This window comes from Bombina bombina, chromosome 3, assembly GCF_027579735.1.
Source record: "Bombina bombina isolate aBomBom1 chromosome 3, aBomBom1.pri, whole genome shotgun sequence".
NCBI lineage: Eukaryota > Metazoa > Chordata > Amphibia > Anura > Bombinatoridae > Bombina > Bombina bombina.
This window is the reverse complement of record NC_069501.1, coordinates 352,910,329-352,932,968: the sequence shown is the minus strand read 5'-3', so window position 1 is coordinate 352,932,968 and position 22,640 is coordinate 352,910,329. Positions and strand designations below refer to the sequence as shown.

General features: G+C 38.2%; 1 protein-coding gene across 1 annotated transcript in view; it reads right to left on the bottom strand.

Annotated features, from left to right (window-relative positions):
- Window positions 1–22,640, bottom strand: part of OTC (ornithine transcarbamylase) — a 104,164-nt gene that overhangs the window by 40,530 nt on the left and 40,994 nt on the right. Inside the window, exon 4 of the mRNA XM_053706470.1 lies at window positions 809–896. Within this exon, the coding sequence (XP_053562445.1) occupies window positions 809–896 (88 nt within the window). The remainder of the gene's footprint in view (window positions 1–808; window positions 897–22,640) is intronic.

The following is a 22,640-nucleotide window of genomic DNA, read 5'->3' as shown; positions in this document are numbered from 1 at the left end:
ACATAAATCAAGCATTTGACATTTTGTGCAAAATAATTAATATAATGAAATCAGTTTTAATATTTTACAGTCTTAAAATTACATCAGGGACACTTAAAGTGAAAGTCAACCATAGAGTTTTTGAAACGCTAGGGTTGACTGTTGAAACAAATAAAGGGCACTTTCATTCATGAAGTATAAGATAAGGCAGAAGGCAGAAAGTGCCTTTATTCATTTCAACCCTTCGCCGTTCTTAGCTGCTACAGCAGCCCACAGCAAAAAACTATTTTGCTAAGAGGTGATATTTTCACCTCTTAGCAAATAGCCATGCGGTAATTCTGGCTCCCATGGGCGCCAAACTGAATTTACCGCACAGCTATTGGCTAAGAGGGGAAAACGTCACCTCTTAGCAAAAAATGTTTTTGGCCATGGGCTACTGTAGCAGCTAAGAACGGCAAATGGTTGAAACGAATAAAGGCACTTTCTGCATGAAATATCTTATACTTGAATGAAAGATACATGAATGAAAGTGCCCTTTATTTGTTTCAACAGTCAACCCTAGAGTTTCAAAAACGCTATGGTTGACTTTCACTTTAAAGAGACATGGAAGTCATTAAACTTTCCTGATTCATACAGAGCATGTTATTTAAAAAATCAACTTGACAACTTACTTTTATTTTCAAATGTACTTTGTTCCTTTAGTATCCTTTATCAAAGATAATGAAAAGAATGTAATTTTCACTTTAATGTCCCTTTAAAGTCAAGCTGTGACTATATTATTTATGATTATCCACAAGGCACTACAAGTAAGGAATTAAATAAAATATACCTTGCTGTGTCTTTTAGGCTTTCATTGACTCCCAAATGGATATCTTGTGTTGTAAGAAAACAAGGATGTCCTCCAAGCAAAGCAAAGCCTATAAAAAAAATATTTAAAAAATATCCTTAATATTCTGAAATTATTCAATATAAATATTTTCAACAGGAGATGAGCTAAACTTCTACATTGTCACTTGGATGTGTTGTCCAAGTAGCACTGAACCCAATGGTGTCCTAGTTAAAGGGATATGAAACAAAAACAAACAAAAAAATGTCAGCTAGAGCATACAGTTATAAACAAGTTTCCAATTTACTTATATTATCAAATGTACTTCATTTTTATTGTATCCCTTGTTGAGAGAGAACCAAAGACTACTGGGACCTATCGGAACACATTGGGTGAGGCAATATAAGAGACATATGTGTAGCAAAAAATGTGCAGCTAGCTCCCAGTAGTGCATTGCTTCTCCTGAGTTTACCTAGGTATGCTTTACAACATAGGATAGAAAAACATAGCAAATTAGCTTTTGGAAGTACATTGGAAAGTTGTTAAAAATTGCATGAAAGTTTAATTTAAAGTGAAGGTCAAGTCTGGCTTAGTCGCTAACAGGTTTATACTGCTCATGTAAAATAAGGTTGATGTTCATTCATGAAAATCTTGACAAATCATCAGAAAATTAGATTTTTCACCTTCTAAATCACTGACGTTGTATTTCTATTGTCCGCCCGCAATCTTGCCGCCAATGATTGACAGTTTTTCAGGATGTAACAGCCAATCCCTTCCCCCCCCCCCCCCCCCCCGGGGCATTCAGCCCCGTTATTAGTAACTTCTGCGCATGCGTTAAATCCCGGCAAGCATCATCAACATCATGCTCGTGCATGAGACGCGCATGCATATCCTGCTCTATGATTCTTTTAGATACATAACATTTTTACGCATGCGCGATTGCGGGTAACATACGCATTTTCATTCGGCTGTTGTGTACGAGCTTGCAAGCGACGTAGTGAGCATGTGGGACTGCTCGCTACGTCACTAGTGCCGATTAAGGAAGTGTTGGAGGGTAGGAGTCAATATATGAAACGGAGGTATAATATATATATATCTTTTATTCCAAAGTGAATAACATTTGTGAAAAATAACATTAGCAACTTGAATGCTTATATGTTCATGTTTAAATGGGTGAAGTGCCTTTGCTTAAAGGGACACTGAACCCAAATTTTTTCTTTCATGATTCAGATAGAGCATGCAATTTTAAACAACTTTCTTATTTACTCCTATTATCAATTTTTCTTTGTTCTCTTGCTTTCTTTATTTGAAAAAGAAGGCAACTAAGCTATTTTTTTGGTTCAGAACCATAGAAAGCACTTGTTTATTGGTAGGTGAATTTACCCACCAATCAGCAAGAACAACACAGTGTGTTCACCAAAAATGGGCCGGCATCTAAACTTACATTCTTGCATTTCAAATAAAGATACCAAGAGAATGAAAATAATTTGATAATAGGAGTAAATTATAAAGTTGCTTAAAATTGCATGCTCTATCTGAATCACAATAGAAAAAAATCTGGGTTCAGTGTCCCTTTAACATTGACCTTCACTTTAACAACAGAAATGACTAGGTCTGCCTATGATACTACTATTTTCTACCCTTAACCTGTTTATGAACAATGTAACGATTTTGGCTGAAATGTTGCTCCAGTGAGCTTTTGTTGCTTTCTTAACCCGGGGATTTTTGCAAACTATTTCCAAAAACCTTTATGGAAGCAATATATGCTGAGAAAGCGAAGATAAAACATGAAAGCTTATTAATTCCATAATTATTACTGTCTCTAAATGTAAACATAGGCACTTTCAATTAACCATTATTATCTATTCCTAATAATTTTCCATTAACATTTAAATTACCCATATTATTGTACTCATAAATTAACATTCTAGTGATGGTATTTAAAGGAACATGAAACTCACATTTTTTTATTTCATGATTTAGAAAGAACAATTTTAAACAACTTTTCAATTTACTTCTATTATCTAATTTGCATCATTCTCTTGATATCTTTTGTTGAAAAGCAGTTGAAGCAAATTAGATAATAGAAGTAAATTAGAATGTTGTTTAAAATTTTATTCTCTATCTGAATCATGAAATACATTTTTTGGGGTTTCATGTCCCTTTAATCTGAGTACTAATATATATAGTTTAACTTTTTTGTTACTTAAAAGGACAGTTCACCCAAAAATGTTCTCCCCTTTAAATTGTTCCCAATGATTCATTTTACCTGCTGTACGGCTAGATTTAGAGTTGGGCGGTAGCCGTCAAAACCAGCATTAGAGGCTCCGAACGCTGGTTTTTACCACCCTCTGGTATTTGGAGTCAGTCAGGAAAGGGTCTAACGCTCACTTTGCAGCCGCGACTTTTCCATACCGCAGATCCCCCTACGCCATTTGCGTATCCTATCTTTTCAATGGGATCTTTCTAACGCCAGTATTTAGAGTCGTGGCTGAAGCGAGCGTTAGAAATCTAACGACAAAACTCCATCTGCAGAAAAAAGCCAGGAGTTAAGAGCTTTCTGGGTTAACGCCGGTTCATAAAGCTCTTAACTACTGTGCTCCAAAGTACACTAACATCCATAAACTACCTATGTACCCCTAAACCGAGGTCCCCCCACATCGCCGCCACTCTATTAAATTTTTTTAACCCCTAATCTGCCGCTCCGTACACCGCCGCCAGCTACATTATCCCTTTGTACCCCTAATCTGCTGCCCCTAACATCGCCGACACCTACATAATATTTATTAACCCCTAATCTGCCCCCCCAAAGTCGCCGCTACCTTACCTACACTTATTAACCCCTAATCTGCCGACTGAACCGCACCGCTACTATAATAAATGTATTAACCCCTAATCCGCCTCACTCCCGCCTCAATAACCCTATAATAAATAGTATTAACCCCTAATCTGCCCTCCCTAACATCGCCGACACCTAACTTCAAACATTAACCCCTAATCTGCCGACCAGAGCTCACCGCTATTCTAATATATTTTTTAACCCCTAAAGCTAAGTCTAACCCTAACACTAACACCCCCCTAAGTTAAATATAATTTTTATCTAACGAAATAAATTAACTATTATTAAATAAATTAATCCTATTTAAAACTAAATACTTACCTGTAAAATAAATGTATTTATTTTAACCAGGTACAATAGCTATTAAATAGTTCATAACTATTTAATAGTTACCTAGTTAAAATAATTACAAAATTACCTGTAAAATAAATCCTAACCTAAGTTACAATTAAACCTAACACTACACTAGCAATAAATAAATTAAATAAAATACCTACAATTATCTACAATTAAACTTAACACTACACTATCAATAAATTAATTAAATAAAATACCTACAATTATCTACAATTAAACCTAACACTACACTATCAATAAATTAATTAAATACAATACCTACAAATAAATACAATTAAATAAACTAACTAAAGTACAAAAAAGAAAAAAGAACTAAGTTACAAAAAAATAAAAAAATATTTACAAACATTAGAAAAATATTACAACAACTTTAAACTAATTACACCTACTCTAAGCCCCCTAATAAAATAACAAAGCCCCCCAAAATAAAAAAATGCCCTACCCTATTCTAAATTAAAAAAGTTCAAAGCTCTTTTACCTTACCAGCCCTGAAAAGGGCCCTTTGCGGGGCATGCCCCAAAGAATTCAGCTCTTTTGCCTGTAAAAAAAAAACATACAATACCCCCCCCCCAACATTACAACCCACCACCCACATACCCCTAATCTAACCCAAACCCCCCTTAAATAAACCTAACACTAAGCCCCTGAAGATCTCCCTACCTTGTCTTCACCTCACCCGGTTCAGCGATCGGTCCAGAAGAGGGTCCGAAGTCTTGATCCAAGCCGCGGCTGAAGAACTCCATCATCGGGCTGAAGTCAGAAGTCCATCATCGGGATGAAGTCTTCAATCTTCTTTCTTCCGGAGCGGAGCCATCTTCTTCCCAGCTGACGCGGATCCAACCTCTTCAAGCGACGCCTACTCGCCGAATGACGGTTCCTTTAAATGACGTCATCCAAGATGGCGTCCCTCGAATTCCGATTGGCTGATAGGATTCTATCAGCCAATCGGAATTAAGGTAGGAATATTCTGATTGGCTGATAGAATCAGCCAATCAGATTCAAGTTCAATCCGATTGGCTGATCCGATCAGCCAATCAGATTGAGCTCGCATTCTATTGGCTGTTCCGATCAGCCAATAGAATGCGAGCTCAATCTGATTGTCTGATTCCATCAGCCAATCAGAATTTTCCTACCTTAATTCCGATTGGCTGATAGAATCCTATCAGCCAATCGGAATTCGACGGACGCCATCTTGGATGACGTCATTTAAAGGAACCGTCATTCGGCGAGTAGGCGTCGGTAGAAGAGGATGTTCCGCGTCGGCTGGAAGATGATGGCTCCGGAAGAAAGAAGATTGAAGATGCTGCTTCATAGAAGACTTCATCCCGATTATGGACTTCTTCAGCGCCCGCTTGGATCAAGACTTCAGCCCGATGATGGATTTCTTCAGCCGCCGCTTGGATCCAAACTTCAGCCCGAGGATGGACGTCACTCTTCAGCCCCCCGCTTGGGCTTGGATCATGACATCGGAGGCTCTTCTGGACAGATCGGGACCCGGTGTGGTGAAGACAAGGTAGGGAGATCTTCAGGGGCTTAGTGTTAGGTTTATTTAAGGGGGGTTTGGGTTAGATTAGGTGTATGTGGGTGGTGGGTTGTAATGTTGGGGGGGGTATTGTATGTTTTTTTTTACAGGCAAAAGAGCTGAATTCTTTGGGGCATGCCCCGCAAAGGGCCCTTTTCAGGGCTGGTAAGGTAAAAGAGCTTTTCTATTTTAATTTTAGAATAGGGTAGGGCATTTTTTTATTTTGGGGGTCTATGTTATTTTATTAGGGGGCTTAGAGTAGGTGTAATTAGTTTAAAATTGTTGTAATATTTTTCTAATTTTTGTAAATATTTTTTTATTTTTTGTAACTTAGTTCTTTTTTATTTTTTGTACTTTAGTTAGTTTATTTAATTGTATTTATTTGTAGGTATTGTATTTAATTAATTTATTGATAGTGTAGTGTTAGGTTTAATTGTAGATAATTGTAGGTATTGTATTTAATTAATTTAATGATAGTGTAGTGTTAGGTTTAATTGTAACTTAGGTTAGGATTTATTTTACAGGTAATTTTGTAATTATTTTAACTAGGTAACTATTAAATAGTTCTTAACTATTTAATAGCTATTGTACCTGGTTAAAATAAATACAAAGTTGCCTGTAAAATAAATATTAATCCTAAAATAGCTACAATATAATTATAATTTATATTGTAGCTATATTAGGGTTTATTTTACAGGTAAGAATTTAGATTTAAATAGGAATAATTTATTTAATAAGAGTTAATTTATTTCGTTAGAATAAAATTATATTTAACTTAGGGGGGTGTTAGGGTTAGGGTTAGAATTAGCTTTAGGGGTTAAAAAATTTATTAGAGTAGCGGTGAGCTCCGATCGGCAGATTAGGGGTTAATACTTGAAGTTAGGTGTCGGCAATGTTAGGGAGGGCAGATTAGGGGTTAATACTATTTATTATAGGGTTATTGAGGCGGGAGTGAGGCGGATTAGGGGTTAATAACTTTATTATAGTAGCGGTGCGGTCCGCTCGGCAGATTAGGGGTTAATAAGTGTAGGCAGGTGGAGGCGACATTGAGGGGGGCAGATTAGGGGTTAATAAATATAATATAGGGGTCGGCGGTGTTAGGGGCAGCAGATTAGGGGTACATAGCTATAATGTAGCTTGCCGTGGTGTACGGAGCGGCAGATTAGGGGTTAATAATAATATGCAGGGGGCGGCAGATTAGGGGTTAATAAGTGTAAGGTTAGGGGTGTTTAGACTCGGGGTTCATGTTAGGGTGTTAGGTGCAGACTTAGGAAGTGTTTCCGCATAGCAAACAATGGGGCTGCGTTAGGAGCTGAACGCTGCTTTTTTGCAGGTGTTAGGTTTTTTTTCAGCTCAAACAGCCCCATTGTTTTCTATGGGGGAATCGTGCACGAGCACGTTTTTGATGCTGGCCGCGTCCATAAGCACCGCTGGTATCGAGAGTTGCAGTGGTGTTAAATTATGCTCTACGCTCCTTTTTTGGAGCCTAACGCAGCCATTCTGTGAACTCTAAATACCAGCGGTATTTAAAAGGTGCGGGGGAAAAAAAGCATGCGTAGCTAACGCACCCCTTTGGCCGCAGAACTCTAAATCTAGCCGGTAGTGTTTTAAATTGATTGTAAGTAGCTCCTTTACCCCTAATTCGGCAACTGAAATAGCTGATTTAGCCTGTGGTATCCCAACCTATACTGAAAGTTTCTATACTGGAGTATAATCTATTAAATAAACAGTAAATACAGCCAGCAGAAGAGATTACGCTCTCAGTGGGGGGCATGATGGTTAAGTAATAAAATGATAATTCTCCATTGTTCTCTCTAAATATTGAGCTTTGGTTTTCTAGACAAATATAAGATAAGGAAGCAAGTCTGTGTACATAAAAGTGATAACATAATCAGATCTGATATTACCTGAAGCTCAACCCATTGTAATAGGCTGTGGTTTAAAAGTACAAAACCAGCTACTTCATATACACAAATAAACCGAAAAATGCAATTTCTCATAAATTTTATACTCTGCAGCTGGTATAATAAGTCATTAAAAATACATTCATATAAAAACAATTTTACAGTGTACTGTCACTTTAAGAATTTAACATTTTGCAAATCTTTAACAATGAAACAAAAAACAGATCAGATATTCTGCTCAATTAATGTAAGTTAAAATAGGTTTTCAAGAGTTTAAAGCTGTACTATTTGAAAAGTCCAAAAACCCTGCAAAAAAAGCTGTTAAAAATAATTTTTTGATGGATATGAATACAACTGCTGAAATGTCCCATTCAAGGTAATGAGGGTGTTATTGTGCCGCAAACTACTTTTTATTTCAAATGCTGAACATCCATTTTCATTAAATACACTCATAATATAAAATATAAAGTTATATTTTCCACTGACTAGTGGAAAAAATTATTCCTTTCTGCTAAAAAAATTTTTCTCAGTATCTGTGTTTTGCAAACTAATTACAATTTGTTAATCAGATGGTACCTCACCCCTACACACCTCTGTTCCATTTGGCCTTTATCATCAAGAGATTATTGGAGAGAGAGTGAAGGAGAGGGCTTTCTTTGCCACATCTGGGGCCCCATTACATATGCGGCATCGCCCGCAAAAGCCGGCGGCGCTGGTGTTTGCGCGGTTTTGGTATCCTATATACAGCGCTGCATATAAATGGGGCACGTATATTTCACCCGTCGCGCGCAATTTTTACTCCCATAGGCTAGCATGGGACAGCGTCCTAAATCAGTATCCAATATCCAGCACAAGGACTTACGTGGCGAAAATGGAGAAATCTTACTCCATTTTTACCTCGCCATAAAAGGCAGCCGTAGCAAGCCTTGCGCTGAGTATGGGAGCACCGTAACTCCCGAAAATGCCTGCAAAAATAAACTAACACCTAAAGCATTGGCAATGTCTATCTACCTGTCAATCGCAATTCCCCACCGCAATAACTAATAAAGTGTATTAACCCCTATATCCGCCATCAAACCCACACCGCAAGTAATAACTAAATTATTAACCCCTAAATCCGCCAACCCCAACATCGCAAACTACCTAATAAAACTATTAACCCCTAATCCGCCATTAACCCACAACGCAATAAACCTATTAAAGTATTAACCCCTAAACCGCCAAAAGCCCAAAACGCAATAAACCTAACCCCTAACCAACGCAATAAACCTAACCCATAACCTAACCCCCCCTAACCTAACCCCCCTAACCTAAAGCCCCCTAAATGAACCCAAATTACCTAATATACAAAATACTAAAGTTACTATTAAATTAAAAAAACCTAAACTAAGTATAAATTAAAGGGACAGTCTAATCAAAATTCTGAAGTAGACTGTCCCTTTAAGCTACAATTACAGAAAATAAAAAAATCTAAGATTACAGAAAATAAAAAAGAAAATTACCAAATTTTAAAAAATGATACCTAATCCCTATGAAAATTAAAAGCACCCCCCAAAAAAATAAAAACACCCCCTACTCTAATAAACTACCAGTAGCCCTTAAAAGGGCTTTTTGCAGGGCATTGCCCCAAGATAATCAGCTCTTTTACAAGAAAATGCACATTTTTGTTATTTTCTGTAATTGTAGCTTAAAGGGACAGTCTACTCCAGAATTTTGATTAGACTGTCCCTTTAATTTATACTTAGTTTATTTGTATTTTTAAAGTATGTTAGTTTTTTTTCATTTAATAAAAACTTTAGTATTTTGTAAATTAGGTAATTTGGGTTCATTTGGGGGGGTTAGGTTAGGGGTTAGGTTTATTGCGTTGTGGGCTTTGGCGGTTTAGGGGTTAATACTTTAATAGGTTTATTGCGTTGTGGGTTAATGGTGGATTAGGGGTTAATAGTTTTAATAGGTTTATTGCGTTGTGGGTTAATGGTGGATTAGGGGTTAATAGTTTTAATAGGTAGTTTGCGATGTTGGGGTTGGTGAATTTAGGGGTTAATAATTTAGGCCTAGATTTGGAGTTTGGCGTTAGAGGCTCCTAACGCTGGTTTTGGCCGCCCGCTGGTATTTGGAGTCAGTGATTAAAGGGTCTAACGCTCACTTTTCAGCCGCGACTTTTCCATACCGCAGATCCCCTTACGTCAATTGCGTATCCTATCTTTTCAATGGGATCTTCCTAACGCCGGTATTTAGAGTCGTTTCTGAAGTGAGCGTTAGAGCTCTAACGACAAAACTCCAGCCGCAGAAAAATAGCAGTAGTTAAGAGCTTTCTGGGCTAACGCCGGTTCATAAAGCTCTTAACTACTGTACTCTAAACTACACTAACACCCATAAACTACCTATATACCCCTAAACCGAGCTCCCCCCACATCGCCGCCACTCGATTAAATTTTTTTAACCCCTAATCTGCCGACCGCCACCTACGTTATACTTATGTACCCCTAATCTGCTGCCCCTAACCCCGCCGACCCCTGTATTACATTTATTAACCCCTAACCTGCCCCCCACAACGTCGCCGCCAGCTACTTAAAATAATTAACCCCTAATCTTCCGACCGCAAAGCGCCGCCACCTACGTTATCCCTATGTACCCCTAATCTGCTGCCCCTAACACCGCCGACCCCTATATTATATTTATTAACCCCTAATCTGCCCCCCTCAACGTCGCCAACACCTGCCTACACTTATTAACCCCTAATCTGCCGAGCGGACCTGAGCGCTACTATAATAAATGTATTAACCCCTAATCCGCCTCACTAACCCTATCATAAATAGTATTAACCCCTAATCTGCCCTCCCTAACATCGTCGACACCTAACTTCAATTATTAACCCCTAATCTGACGACCGGAGCTCACCGCTACTATAATAAATGGATTAACCCCTAAAGCTAAGTCTAACCCTAACTCTAACACCCCCCTAAGTTAAATATAATTTAAATCTAACGAAATAAATTAACTCTTATTAAATTAATTATTCCTATTTAAAGCTAAATACTTACCTGTAAAATACATCCTAATATAGCTACAATATAAATTATAATTATATTATAGCTATTTTAGGATTAATATTTATTTTACAGGCAACTTGGTAATTATTTTAACCAGGTACAATAGCTATTTAATAGTTACCTAGTTAAAATAATAACAAATTTACCTGTAAAATAAATCCTAACCTAAGATATAATTAAACCTAACACTACCCTATCAATAAATTAATTAAATAAACTACCTACAATTACCTACAATTAACCTAACACTACACTATCAATAAATTAATTAAACACAATTCCTACAAATAAATACAATTAAATAAACTAGCTAAAGTACAAAAAATAAAAAAGAACTAAGTTACAAAAAATAAAAAAATATTTACAAACATAAGAAAAATATTACAACAATTTTAAACTAATTACACCTACTCTAAGCCCCCTAATAAAATAACAAAGCCCCCCAAAATAAAAAATTCCCTACCCTATTCTAAATTAAAAAAGGTAAAAGCTCTTTTACCTTACCAGCCCTGAACAGGGCCCTTTGCGGGGCATGCCCCAAGAATTTCAGCTCTTTTGCCTGTAAAAAAAACATACAATACCCCCCCCCAACATTACAACCCACCACCCACATACCCCTAATCTAACCCAAACCCCCCTTAAATAAACCTAACACTAAGCCCCTGAAGATCTTCCTACCTTGTCTTCACCATCCAGGTTCACCGATCCGTCCTGAAGAGCTCCTCCGATGTCCTGATCCAAGCCCAAGCGGGGGGCTGAAGAGGTCCATGATCCGGTCAAAGTCTTCATCCAAGCGGGGCAGAAGAGGATCTTCCATCCGATTGAAGTCTTCATCCAAGCAGCATCCATCCGGAGCGAAGCGGCAGGATCCTGAAGACCTCCAGCGCGGAACATCCATCCGGCCCGACGACTGAACGACGAATGACTGTTCCTTTAAGGGACGTCATCCAAGATGGCGTCCCTCGAATTCCGATTGGCTGATAGGATTCTATCAGCCAATCGGAATTAAGGTAGGAATTTTCTGATTGGCTGATGGAATCAGCCAATCAGAATCAAGTTCAATCCGATTGGCTGATCCGATCAGCCAATCAGATTGAGCTCGCATTCTATTGGCTGATCGGAACAGCCAATAGAATGCGAGCTCAATCTGATTGGCTGATTGGATCAGCCAATCGGATTGAACTTGATTCTGATTGGCTGATGGAATCAGCCAATCAGAAAATTCCTACCTTAATTCCGATTGGCTGATAGAATCCTATCAGCCAATCGGAATTTGAGGGACGCCATCTTGGATGACGTCCCTTAAAGGAACAGTCATTCGTCGTTCGGTCGTCGGGCCGGATGGATGTTCCACGCTGGAGGTCTTCAGTATCCTGCCGCTTCGCTCCGGATGGATGCTGCTTGGATGAAGACTTCAATCGGATGGAAGATCCTCTTCTGCCCCGCTTGGATGAAGACTTTGACCGGATCATGGACCTCTTCAGCCCCCCGCTTGGGCTTGGATCAGGACATCGGAGGAGCTCTTCAGGACGGATCGGTGAACCTGGATGGTGAAGACAAGGTAGGAAGATCTTCAGGGGCTTAGTGTTAGGTTTATTTAAGGGGGGTTTGGGTTAGATTAGGGGTATGTGGGTGGTGGGTTGTAATGTTGGGGGGGGGTATTGTATGTTTTTTTTTACAGGCAAAAGAGCTGAAATTCTTGGGGCATGCCCCGCAAAGGGCCCTGTTCAGGGCTGGTAAGGTAAAAGAGCTTTTACCTTTTTTAATTTAGAATAGGGTAGGGAATTTTTTATTTTGGGGGGCTTTGTTATTTTATTAGGGGGCTTAGAGTAGGTGTAATTAGTTTAAAATTGTTATAATATTTTTCTTATGTTTGTAAATATTTTTTTATTTTTTGTAACTTAGTTCTTTTTTATTTTTTGTACTTTAGCTAGTTTATTTAATTGTATTTATTTGTAGGAATTGTGTTTAATTAATTTATTGATAGTGTAGTGTTAGGTTAATTGTAGGTAATTGTAGGTAGTTTATTTAATTAATTTATTGATAGGGTAGTGTTAGGTTTAATTATATCTTAGGTTAGGATTTATTTTACAGGTAAATTTGTTATTATTTTAACTAGGTAACTATTAAATAGCTATTGTACCTGGTTAAAATAATTACCAAGTTGCCTGTAAAATAAATATTAATCCTAAAATAGCTATAATATAATTATAATTTATATTGTAGCTATATTAGGATGTATTTTACAGGTAAGTATTTAGCTTTAAATAGGAATAATTAATTTAATAAGAGTTAATTTATTTCGTTAGATTTAAATTATATTTAATTTAGGGGGGTGTTAGTGTTAGGGTTAGACTTAGCTTTAGGGGTTAATCCATTTATTATAGTAGCGGTGAGCTCCGGTCGTCAGATTAGGGGTTAATAATTGAAGTTAGGTGTCGGCGATGTTAGGGAGGGCAGATTAGGGGTTAATACTATTTATGATAGGGTTAGTGAGGCGGATTAGGGGTTAATAACTTTATTATAGTAGCGCTCAGGTCCGCTCGGCAGATTAGGGGTTAATAAGTGTAGGCAGGTGTCGGCGACGTTGTGGGGGGCAGATTAGGGGTTAATAAATATAATATAGGGGTCGGCTGTGTTAGGGGCAGCAGATTAGGGGTACATAGGGATAACGTAGGTGGCGGCGCTTTGCGGTCGGAAGATTAGTAGTTAATTATTGTAGGTAGGTGGAGGCGACGTTGGGGGTGGCAGATTAGGGGTTTATAAATATAATATAGGGGTCGGCGGTGTTAGGGGCAGCAGATTAGGGGTACATAGGGATAACGTAGGTTGCGACGGTTTACGGAGCGGCAGATTAGGGGTTAAAAAAATATGCAGGGGTCAGCGATAGCGGGAGCGGCAAATTAGGGGTTAATAAGTGTAAGGTTAGGGGTGTTTAGACTCGGGGTACATGTTAGAGTGTTAGGTGCAGACGTAGGAAGTGTTTCCCCATAGGAAACAATGGGGCTGCGTCAGGAGCTGAACGCTGCTTTTTTGCAGGTGTTAGGTTTTTTTTCAGCTCAAACAGCCCCATTGTTTCCTATGGGAGAATCGTGCACGAGCACGTTTTTGAGGCTGGCCGCGTCCGTAAGCAACTCTGGTATCGAGAGTTGCATTTGCGGTAAAAATGCTCTACACTCCTTTTTTGGAGCCTAACGCAGCATTTGTTTGAACTCTCGATACCAGAGTTAAATTTATGGTGCGGCCAGAAAAAAGCCCGCGGAGCGTTAACAGCCCTTCTACCGCAAAACTCCAAATCTAGGCCTTAGTTATTACTTGCGGTGTGGGTTTGATGGCGGATATAGGGGTTAATAGTTTAATTAGGCTTATTGCGTTGTGGGGGGTTGTCGGTCTAGGGGTTAATACATTTTTTATTAGTAGTGAGAGGGGGATTGCGGGTATAGGGGTTTTTACGTGTCGGGCTTATTTTTGGGAGGCGTGTTAAGACTTTTACGGGAGATTTGTTATTTTCTTTACTTTTCTTAGGCGCCGGCAGTTTCTAAAGTGCCCTAAGTCACTGGCGACTCCAGAAATGTGTATTTACGCTCATTTCTGGACATCGCTAGTTTATCCGACTTACGGCACTTTATGAGCTGCCGGCGGGGTTTATGTAATAGCCCGATGTGCGAGGTGAAATTACGGGCGGCGCAGGTTGCAGCGCTTGCGCTGAAGCCTGCACCGTATATGTAATCGCGCCCCTGGTGGGACTGTGATCTACAGAACAAGCCCTTGGCTGCTCAATAGAGAAATCCCTGTTAATCTTACTTCAAAACTGCCCACCTCTGATTTATTGTAACTACAAATTAGCTTTAATTAAAATCATGACAAATAGTGCCCTTCATTGGAAAAATACAACATCTAGGCTGATAAGCTAGATTTCTTCCTAAATATATAATTCTACTGGAATAGGGTTTCATGATGACCTGTGAAGTTTAGAATGGGAGGGGCCTCACTTTTGGATAATCTATCTTCTAACTTTGAGCTTGCTTTTCTCACTTGGTTTCTTTTTACTTTGTTTATTATTATCCTCTCATAGGTTAATAACAGTAATGCAGATTGCTCTATTTGAAATCTTCTCTTTATTTTTTATTCTTACCCTAACTCAAAGAGTGACACTTACATGTTATATCCCATCTTTCCTGTTGTTTCTTCTTTTATTTCTTGTTTTGTTCTTATTTTTGTGTATTACTATTTAATGTATAACTTTTTGTAAATTTTATAAATTGTTTCTATTTGTTTAATGCTATAGAATCCACGAAAAGTTTACAACTTAAAAAAATATTAAATTATATTTATTATATTATTTATTTCTTACAAATAGACTTGTGCATGGTCAAAAAATTTGTTTCGGTTCGGTTCGGATCGATTAGGATTTTTTCAAATTTCAGTTCGGATCGATTTGAATTTGGAAAAATTCGAATGAATTTGTTTCGGATTCGTTTCGGATTAATTCGGATTCTAATAAATTCGGCTGGATTTAGTTAGATTCGGTTCGGTTCGGAATTTCGGTATGTGTTAGGTGGGATGTGCTGTGTATTAGACTAGTATTATGTATGTACTGTATATTAGGTGTAACCCATAGCAGAGTGATATAACCTAATATACTGTACAATACTAGTGTAATCCATGGCCATCCAAATTTACCGAATAAATCCGAACTAATTCGGATTTATTCGGTAGATTCGGTACTACCGCAATTCAAAAATTCAAATCGATCCGAATCTCCGAATTTAACAAATTCGTCCGAATTTGGATTCAGAACGAATCGAAACGCACATGTCTACTTACAAATGTTATCTTTTGATAGAGTTATTATATTGTTAAGTATCCTACTTTGTTATAGCAATGGTGGAAGTTGGAAAATACTTTGAGGGAGCATAGTGAAAAGCTTAACTATATCCAACCATGCAAGTAAAATAGAACTCTAGAAGAAATCTACGTCTCAGGAGCTAAAAGTTAATCATCTCCATCTTTGATGGTCAAGTTCCCAAGCGTTTAATACTAGTCTTCAGATGCACATGTGTCTGAAATATAGTAAAGGCGCAGCAAAGTAGATGAAGAAACACTTCTAGTGTAAACTGTTTGCACATCCCGTAACACAGACAGATAACCCTAGCATTGCAAACTGGGTGCATGCTTTGCTAAAAGCCAGCATGGAAGGCTGCAGTCAACCCAAATACTGGAGAAGGCGTAGAAAGGAACGTATCATCTCTAGACCAATAGCTGTAACCAGTCCTCCATTTTATGCAAAAAAAAAAAAAAAAGGAATCCTCCATTTTATGTTTTTATATTTTGCAGTTTCCCTATGTGAGATAGTGGCAGCTAGTTTCTGTTGATAGATATATAGATAGATAGATAGATAGATAGATAGATAGATATGTCTTTCTACAAAATATAATCATCCACTTATACAATTATCCCCAGATGTAAACATTGAAAAAGCCATCATAATCAACTACACTGGTCATCTATAATGACATGACATCCTCATATGTGTTGTTACCATAGGAAAAAAATATTAAAATAATTATGGAGAACATAAAAACCAACTGATCATAACATCAGATTTTTTTTTAAATTCAAACTGCTTGTAATTACAGGGAGTGCAGAATTATTAGGCAAATGAGTATTTTGACCACATCATCCTCTTTATGCATGTTGTCTTACTCCAAGCTGTATAGGCTCGAAAGCCTACTACCAATTAAGCATATTAGGTGATGTGCATCTCTGTAATGAGAAGGGGTGTGGTCTAATGACATCAACACCCTATATCAGGTGTGCATAATTATTAGGCAACTTCCTTTCCTTTGGCAAAATGGGTCAAAAGAAGGACTTGACAGGCTCAGAAACGTCAAAAATAGTGAGATATCTTGCAGAGGGATGCAGCACTCTTAAAATTGCAAAGCTTCTGAAGCGTGATCATCAAACAATCAAGCGTTTCATTCAAAATAGTCAACAGGGTCGCAAGAAGCCTGTGGAAAAACCAAGGCGCAAAATAACTGCCCATGAACTGAGAAAAGTCAAGCGTGCAGCTGCCAAGATGCCACTTGCCACCAGTTTGGCCATATTTCAGAGCTGCAACATCACTGGAGTGCCCAAAAGCACAAGGTGTGCAATACTCAGAGACATGGCCAAGGTAAGAATGGCTGAAAGACGACCACCACTGAACAAGACACACAAGCTGAAATGTCAAGACTGGGCCAAGAAATATCTCAAGACTGATTTTTCTAAGGTTTTATGGACTGATGAAATGAGAGTGAGTCTTGATGGGCCAGATGGATGGGCCCGTGGCTGGATTGGTAAAGGGCAGAGAGCTCCAGTCCGACTCAGACGCCAGCAAGGTGGAGGTGGAGTACTGGTTTGGGCTGGTATCATCAAAGATGAGCTTGTGGGGCCTTTTCGGGTTGAGGATGGAGTCAAGCTCAACTCCCAGTCCTACTGCCAGTTTCTGGAAGACACCTTCTTCAAGCAGTGGTACAGGAAGAAGTCTGCATCCTTCAAGAAAAACATGATTTTCATGCAGGACAATGCTCCATCACACGCGTCCAAGTACTCCACAGCGTGGCTGGCAAGAAAGGGTATAAAAGAAGAAAATCTAATGACATGGCCTCCTTGTTCACCTGATCTGAACCCCATTGAGAACCTGTGGTCCATCATCAAATGTGAGATTTACAAGGAGGGAAAACAGTACACCTCTCTGAACAGTGTCTGGGAGGCTGTGGTTGCTGCTGCACGCAGTTTTGATGGTGAACAGATCAAAACACTGACAGAATCCATGGATGGCAGGCTTTTGAGTGTCCTTGCAAAGAAAGGTGGCTATATTGGTCACTGATTTGTTTTTGTTTTGTTTTTGAATGTCAGAAATGTATATTTGTGAATGTTGAGATGTTATATTGGTTTCACTGGTAAAAATAAATAATTGAAATGGGTATATATTTGTTTTTTGTTAAGTTGCCTAATAATTATGCACAGTAATAGTCACCTGCACACACAGATATCCCCCTAAAATAGCTAAAACTAAAAACAAACTAAAAACTACTTCCAAAACTATTCAGCTTTGATATTATTGAGTTTTTTGGGTTCATTGAAAACATTGTTGTTGTTCAATAATAAAATTAATCCTCAAAAATACAACTTGCCTAATAATTCTGCACTCCCTGTATAACTTTATGCGCTCACATACTTTGTAATCCATATAACCTGGTAACGTTTATTAACGATTTTGTTTTAATAATCTAAGTTTCAATATACTTAAATGAGGAAATCTAATGTCTTTATCATATTGTCATGCATTTTTTTCTAAGGAAAGTTTGCAACCTTGAAAAAATAAGTGTTCAAACAAAATTTGCTAAGAAGCAAAACAAATAAACAAGTGTGCCAAAATCTTAATAGTTGTATTTATCAGCGAAAGGTCCCTTGCAGGTGCAAACAATAAGAATGAAAGAAACCACATAGTTATTATTTAGTCACTTCTAGAGAAACCTATGGAGCAAGCAATTTATGAGTCTTGTGGCATGAATGCTTTAAAACCAGAGTTTCACAAATAACAATTTAGTGCACTGCCATAGTGATTATCTCCAAAGTAGATGACATTTTTTTTTCTGTACATATAATAAATTGCTGGACTGTGCAAATGTTGCAAATAATTTTTAATCATTATGCTAATGATAATGTAGCTTTTAATAATGTGTATTTATGTATAAATGTGAAATTACAGTTTGATTTTGTGCAATAGAATTAGCTATGTTATCATTAGCAAAAAAAAAAAAAACTTTTGTCATTGCAGTCCTTTTTATAAATAAACTTGATCTAAAATATAAAAGGGTAATATTCATTGCTGGAAAATGTTACCATTTTAGAAATGTGTTATAGTATGAAAAGATCGCCTGTGTGTAATACTGTCATTAAAGGATCAATAAAGGGACATAAAACCCCATTTTTTTATTTCATCATTCAGATAGAGCATACAATTTTCTTTCCTATTAACTTTTATTTTCTAATTTACTTCCTTCTATTGGTATTCTTTGTTGAAATGTGTACCTAGGTAGGTGTATCATGTCATTGGCTCACTGGATGTGTTCAGCTAGCTCCCAGCATTGCATTGCTGCTTCTTCAACAAAAAATACCAAGATGAAGCACATTTGCTAATAGATGTAAATGGGAAAGGCTTTTTTTTAATTGTATGCTCTACCTGAATCATGTTCCGTAAAGTAGAATTATGTAATCAACATATCCATAATAAAAAAGATAATGCAATGATTTTTTTTCTGAAAACTGTTCTTCCATTTCCCTGTATCATGTGAAACCCATCACTGAATCACAGACTCATATACTGTACATAAACACATGCTCATGAGGAGATGGTGCCTCAGAAAGTGTAAAAGTTTAGTTTAGTGTCCCGATAGATAAGTAAGTAGTGAGCATTGTGCATACACTTTCGTCACTTCATGTTCACAAGGAAAAATCGTAGGGACAAAAGAGCATCCACTTAGCACATACCCAGATTAAGTACATCCTACTTTGTTCCAGTATGAATTATGTAACAGAGGGCAGAGAGGGATGTCCAAGGATTATGTAGCTAGGAGTACTTAAGAAACCTCTGCCTATTGGCTCTACTGTCTGAGGGGGTAAAAGATCTTTCTCTCAGCTTCTGGAGGTCACGCTCCCTTTAATCAATTAGTTACTGGAAGTATATAAAGGGGCACCAAGTCCCTGTTAAACTCCAAATACTTTAAAAAAGAGCTTAGATGTTTAACCCCTTCACTGCTGGGAATTTTTGAGAAAACTTGGCCAAAGTACCGGGAGAATTTTTAGCATTTTTGCCATCAATTTGATTCAACAGAAATAGAGCTTTTGATTTTTTGATTTTACTATGAAAACCATATATATTTTTAAATAGGCGACCCAGGGTATTGTTCTAGGCCCATTTTGGTATATTTCTATAGTTCTCACTGAAATTATTTAAACACAACTACTGCAGTCATGTAACAAATGGTTATAAAAGCTTCTCTGTGATCCCCTTTGTTCAGAAATAGCAGACATGCATGGCTTTGCCATTGCTTGTTGTCAATTAGAATGCCAGTAATTACAGATGCGCACCTTACTTGAAGGGGTTAATCAGTTAGCTTGTAAGGTTCATTTTTGACACAGAGTAGATATTACTCTCCCACCTGACACTTCCCACTCCCTGATCCCTACCTGATTCCTCCCAAACAGCTCTCTTCCCTCCCTCACCTTCCACAGTCACCACCATCTTAGGTACTGGCAGAAGGTCTACCAGTATGCAGTTTATGGAATTTTTAAAACTTTTTTTTAATTCTTTTTTTTTCTCAAAGTGCAGTGATCCTTGATCCCTGATCCCCCCAAACCCTCCTCTCTCCTTCTAGTGGTGGTCATCTTAGGTACTGGCAGCTGTCTACCATTACCCAGTTTATGTGCTTTTTATTATTTATCTTTTTAATTTATAATTGTTTTTGTAGTGTAGTGGTGCAACCTACCTCACCTCTCCCCACAATAATTAATGGTGGTGCCCCCCACTTCCAATTCCCATTTTCCATAGTGTAGCTAGTTCTCATCCCTCCCTCTAAAACATTTTCTGTAGTGTAGGGCCCCTTCCACTCCCTCCCCCTCCGTCCCTTCTATGCCTCTGTGCTGCCCACCTCTCACCTTCCCTTCCACACCTCCCGCCGGCACAAGAAGCTGATCTTTACAGACAGATGCCTGGAGCTCAGGAACTACAACTGGAGCTTCCTGTTGCTCAGACATATATATATATATACGTTATGTGGTACGATGGGGAAAGTACTGCATGATGTATATTTATGTGTTTTTGGGTTAAGGAGTTAAAGGGACCTTTCACACTAGTTATCACTGAAATAAATATATTCAATATAATATACTTTCTATCACACTGAGCAAAACCGCATAGAACATTTTTCATTAAAATAATCTGTAACTTAGTGTTTTTTAAGCAAAAGGTGATTTTTTTTCTTCTTGTATGGCGACTGTATCAACACAGTGATAATGGGGCTGGGTACAATCCCAGATCTCTTGTCATTGCTCCATGAGTGCGCATGCAATCTCAAATATAATATCCTCAGCCACCAGCACTGTATTTTCCACTCACCACTGTCAAACCAGAGAACGGTTGCACAGCTAGAGTGTCCATCACTGACTCCAATAAAGGAACTAATGAAAAAATTAAAAGCATCTACTGCAACAATAAATTAAAAAAAAAAAAGCATTTGTATTAAACTATAATTGGTGATTTTGTAGGTTGCTTGATGGGGAAATTTAATATATGTACAGATGAATACATTTATCTTAATTTAGTTACCTATAAAATATATTAGCTTATATATAGCCGTTATCCCTTTTAGTATTGTACACTAAATGTACTGTGCGTGCCATTTGCTCATCTCTTAAAGCTGTACCCCATGTGTGATGCTTAGAGAGTGCGTCTGAAATAATGTGGACGAGCTTAAATAAAAAAACTGCTAATGCGCAGGCTCTTCTGACAACACGAATGAGCGCATCATGTGACCGCATCTCTCATTGTAAAGTACATTACACTATGGTGACCCTCTATAAAACACATAGGCTGTAATTTAAAATAAAACTACAAAGGAGTGAAACTCTGCAATGAAAGGTCAGATTCACATAATGTTGTGAGCATAGAGGTTGTTGGTGCATACACAATGGGGCCGATTTATCAATGTCTGGTGGACATGATACGCTGAATGCCGACAGCATACACTGTTGGCATTTAACATTGCACAAGCAGTTCTGGTGAACTGCTTGTGCAATGTCGCACCCCACTAGCAGGGGGTGTCAATCAACATGATCATATGCGATAGGGCGGATTGATGTCCCCAGCCTCAGAGGTGGCAGATGAGTTAAAGAGCAGCGGTCTTAAGACTGCTGCTTCTTAGCCCCTTTTTTCCGGTGAGCCTGAAGGCTTGTGCAGAAACAAGGGTATTTGGCCCCATTCGGGCCATGATAAATCGGCCCCTTTATATTTATTGCGGATTCCATGACTGACAAGGTGTTCAGGGTTCCTCAAAGTGTAAAGTGTACTTTTTAACTTGTTATTCATTTTACATAGTTCATAATTCTGTATACTCCATTGTCATCTAAAATATTAAAGGGACATTTAACACTAATAAATGCTAGATAGAATGATGCATTCAAAGAAAAGAAAAGACTGACAATAACATGTAGATATATTTTTTAAAGTTTAATAAGTTGTGTAAATATTGACCAAATAAGTGTAAAGTTTTAGGGCTAGATTTATCACAGCTGAGGCATACAGGGGCACGTATACGCGCCCCTGTACGCCTCAGTTCGCCTGTGGCGGGGCGAAATTACCCACAGGTAATTAACATTGCACACAAGCGCAATTTTGCGCTCGCGTGCAATCCCACCCCCTGCCCGCGCACAGCCATGCACGCACGGGCAGGAGCTGTCAATCTCCTCGGTCGGACTCGACCGAGGAGATTGAATTTCGCCACCTTAGAGGTGGCGAAGAGCTTAGGGAAGCAGCGGTCTGGTGACCGCTGCTTAATAAATCACGGCGAGCAAGTTCTTGTGAGAACTTGCCGCCGTAGGGGCTTGATAAATCGAGCCCTTAGTGTCTATAAAACAATGGGAGCTGCCATGTTGTAACTTGTGTTACCTTCTCTGTCCTGGCCAATTAGGGCCAGGTATAAATAGGTCACTAGAGTGTACAGTCAATGGCTGTGTGGAATATAACAGTGTTCTGCACTTTCACTTCTAACAGAAACTAAAAAGGTCACAATTTCAGAATGGAATTACAGGAAAAGGGGACAAAATAAATAATGAAAGCATATTGCAGAGGATTTTTTTATACTGTATATACAGTTTATAATTTTAGATTGCCAAAGTGTTTAATGTCCCTTTAATGTCAACAAATGTTTTTACTTTACAAGATTGAGCATATTTCAATAAAAACTATAATGTGAGTAAGTCTCCTCACCTTGGGCAGGATCAGACTGATATATTTCCCTCTGTGAAAAGCACAATTGGGCTAAAAGAAGCTACTAACAGGTGGTAACAGGTCCATAGAACAAGCCATTTAGCTGTTGTTAATTCCTGGTAGACT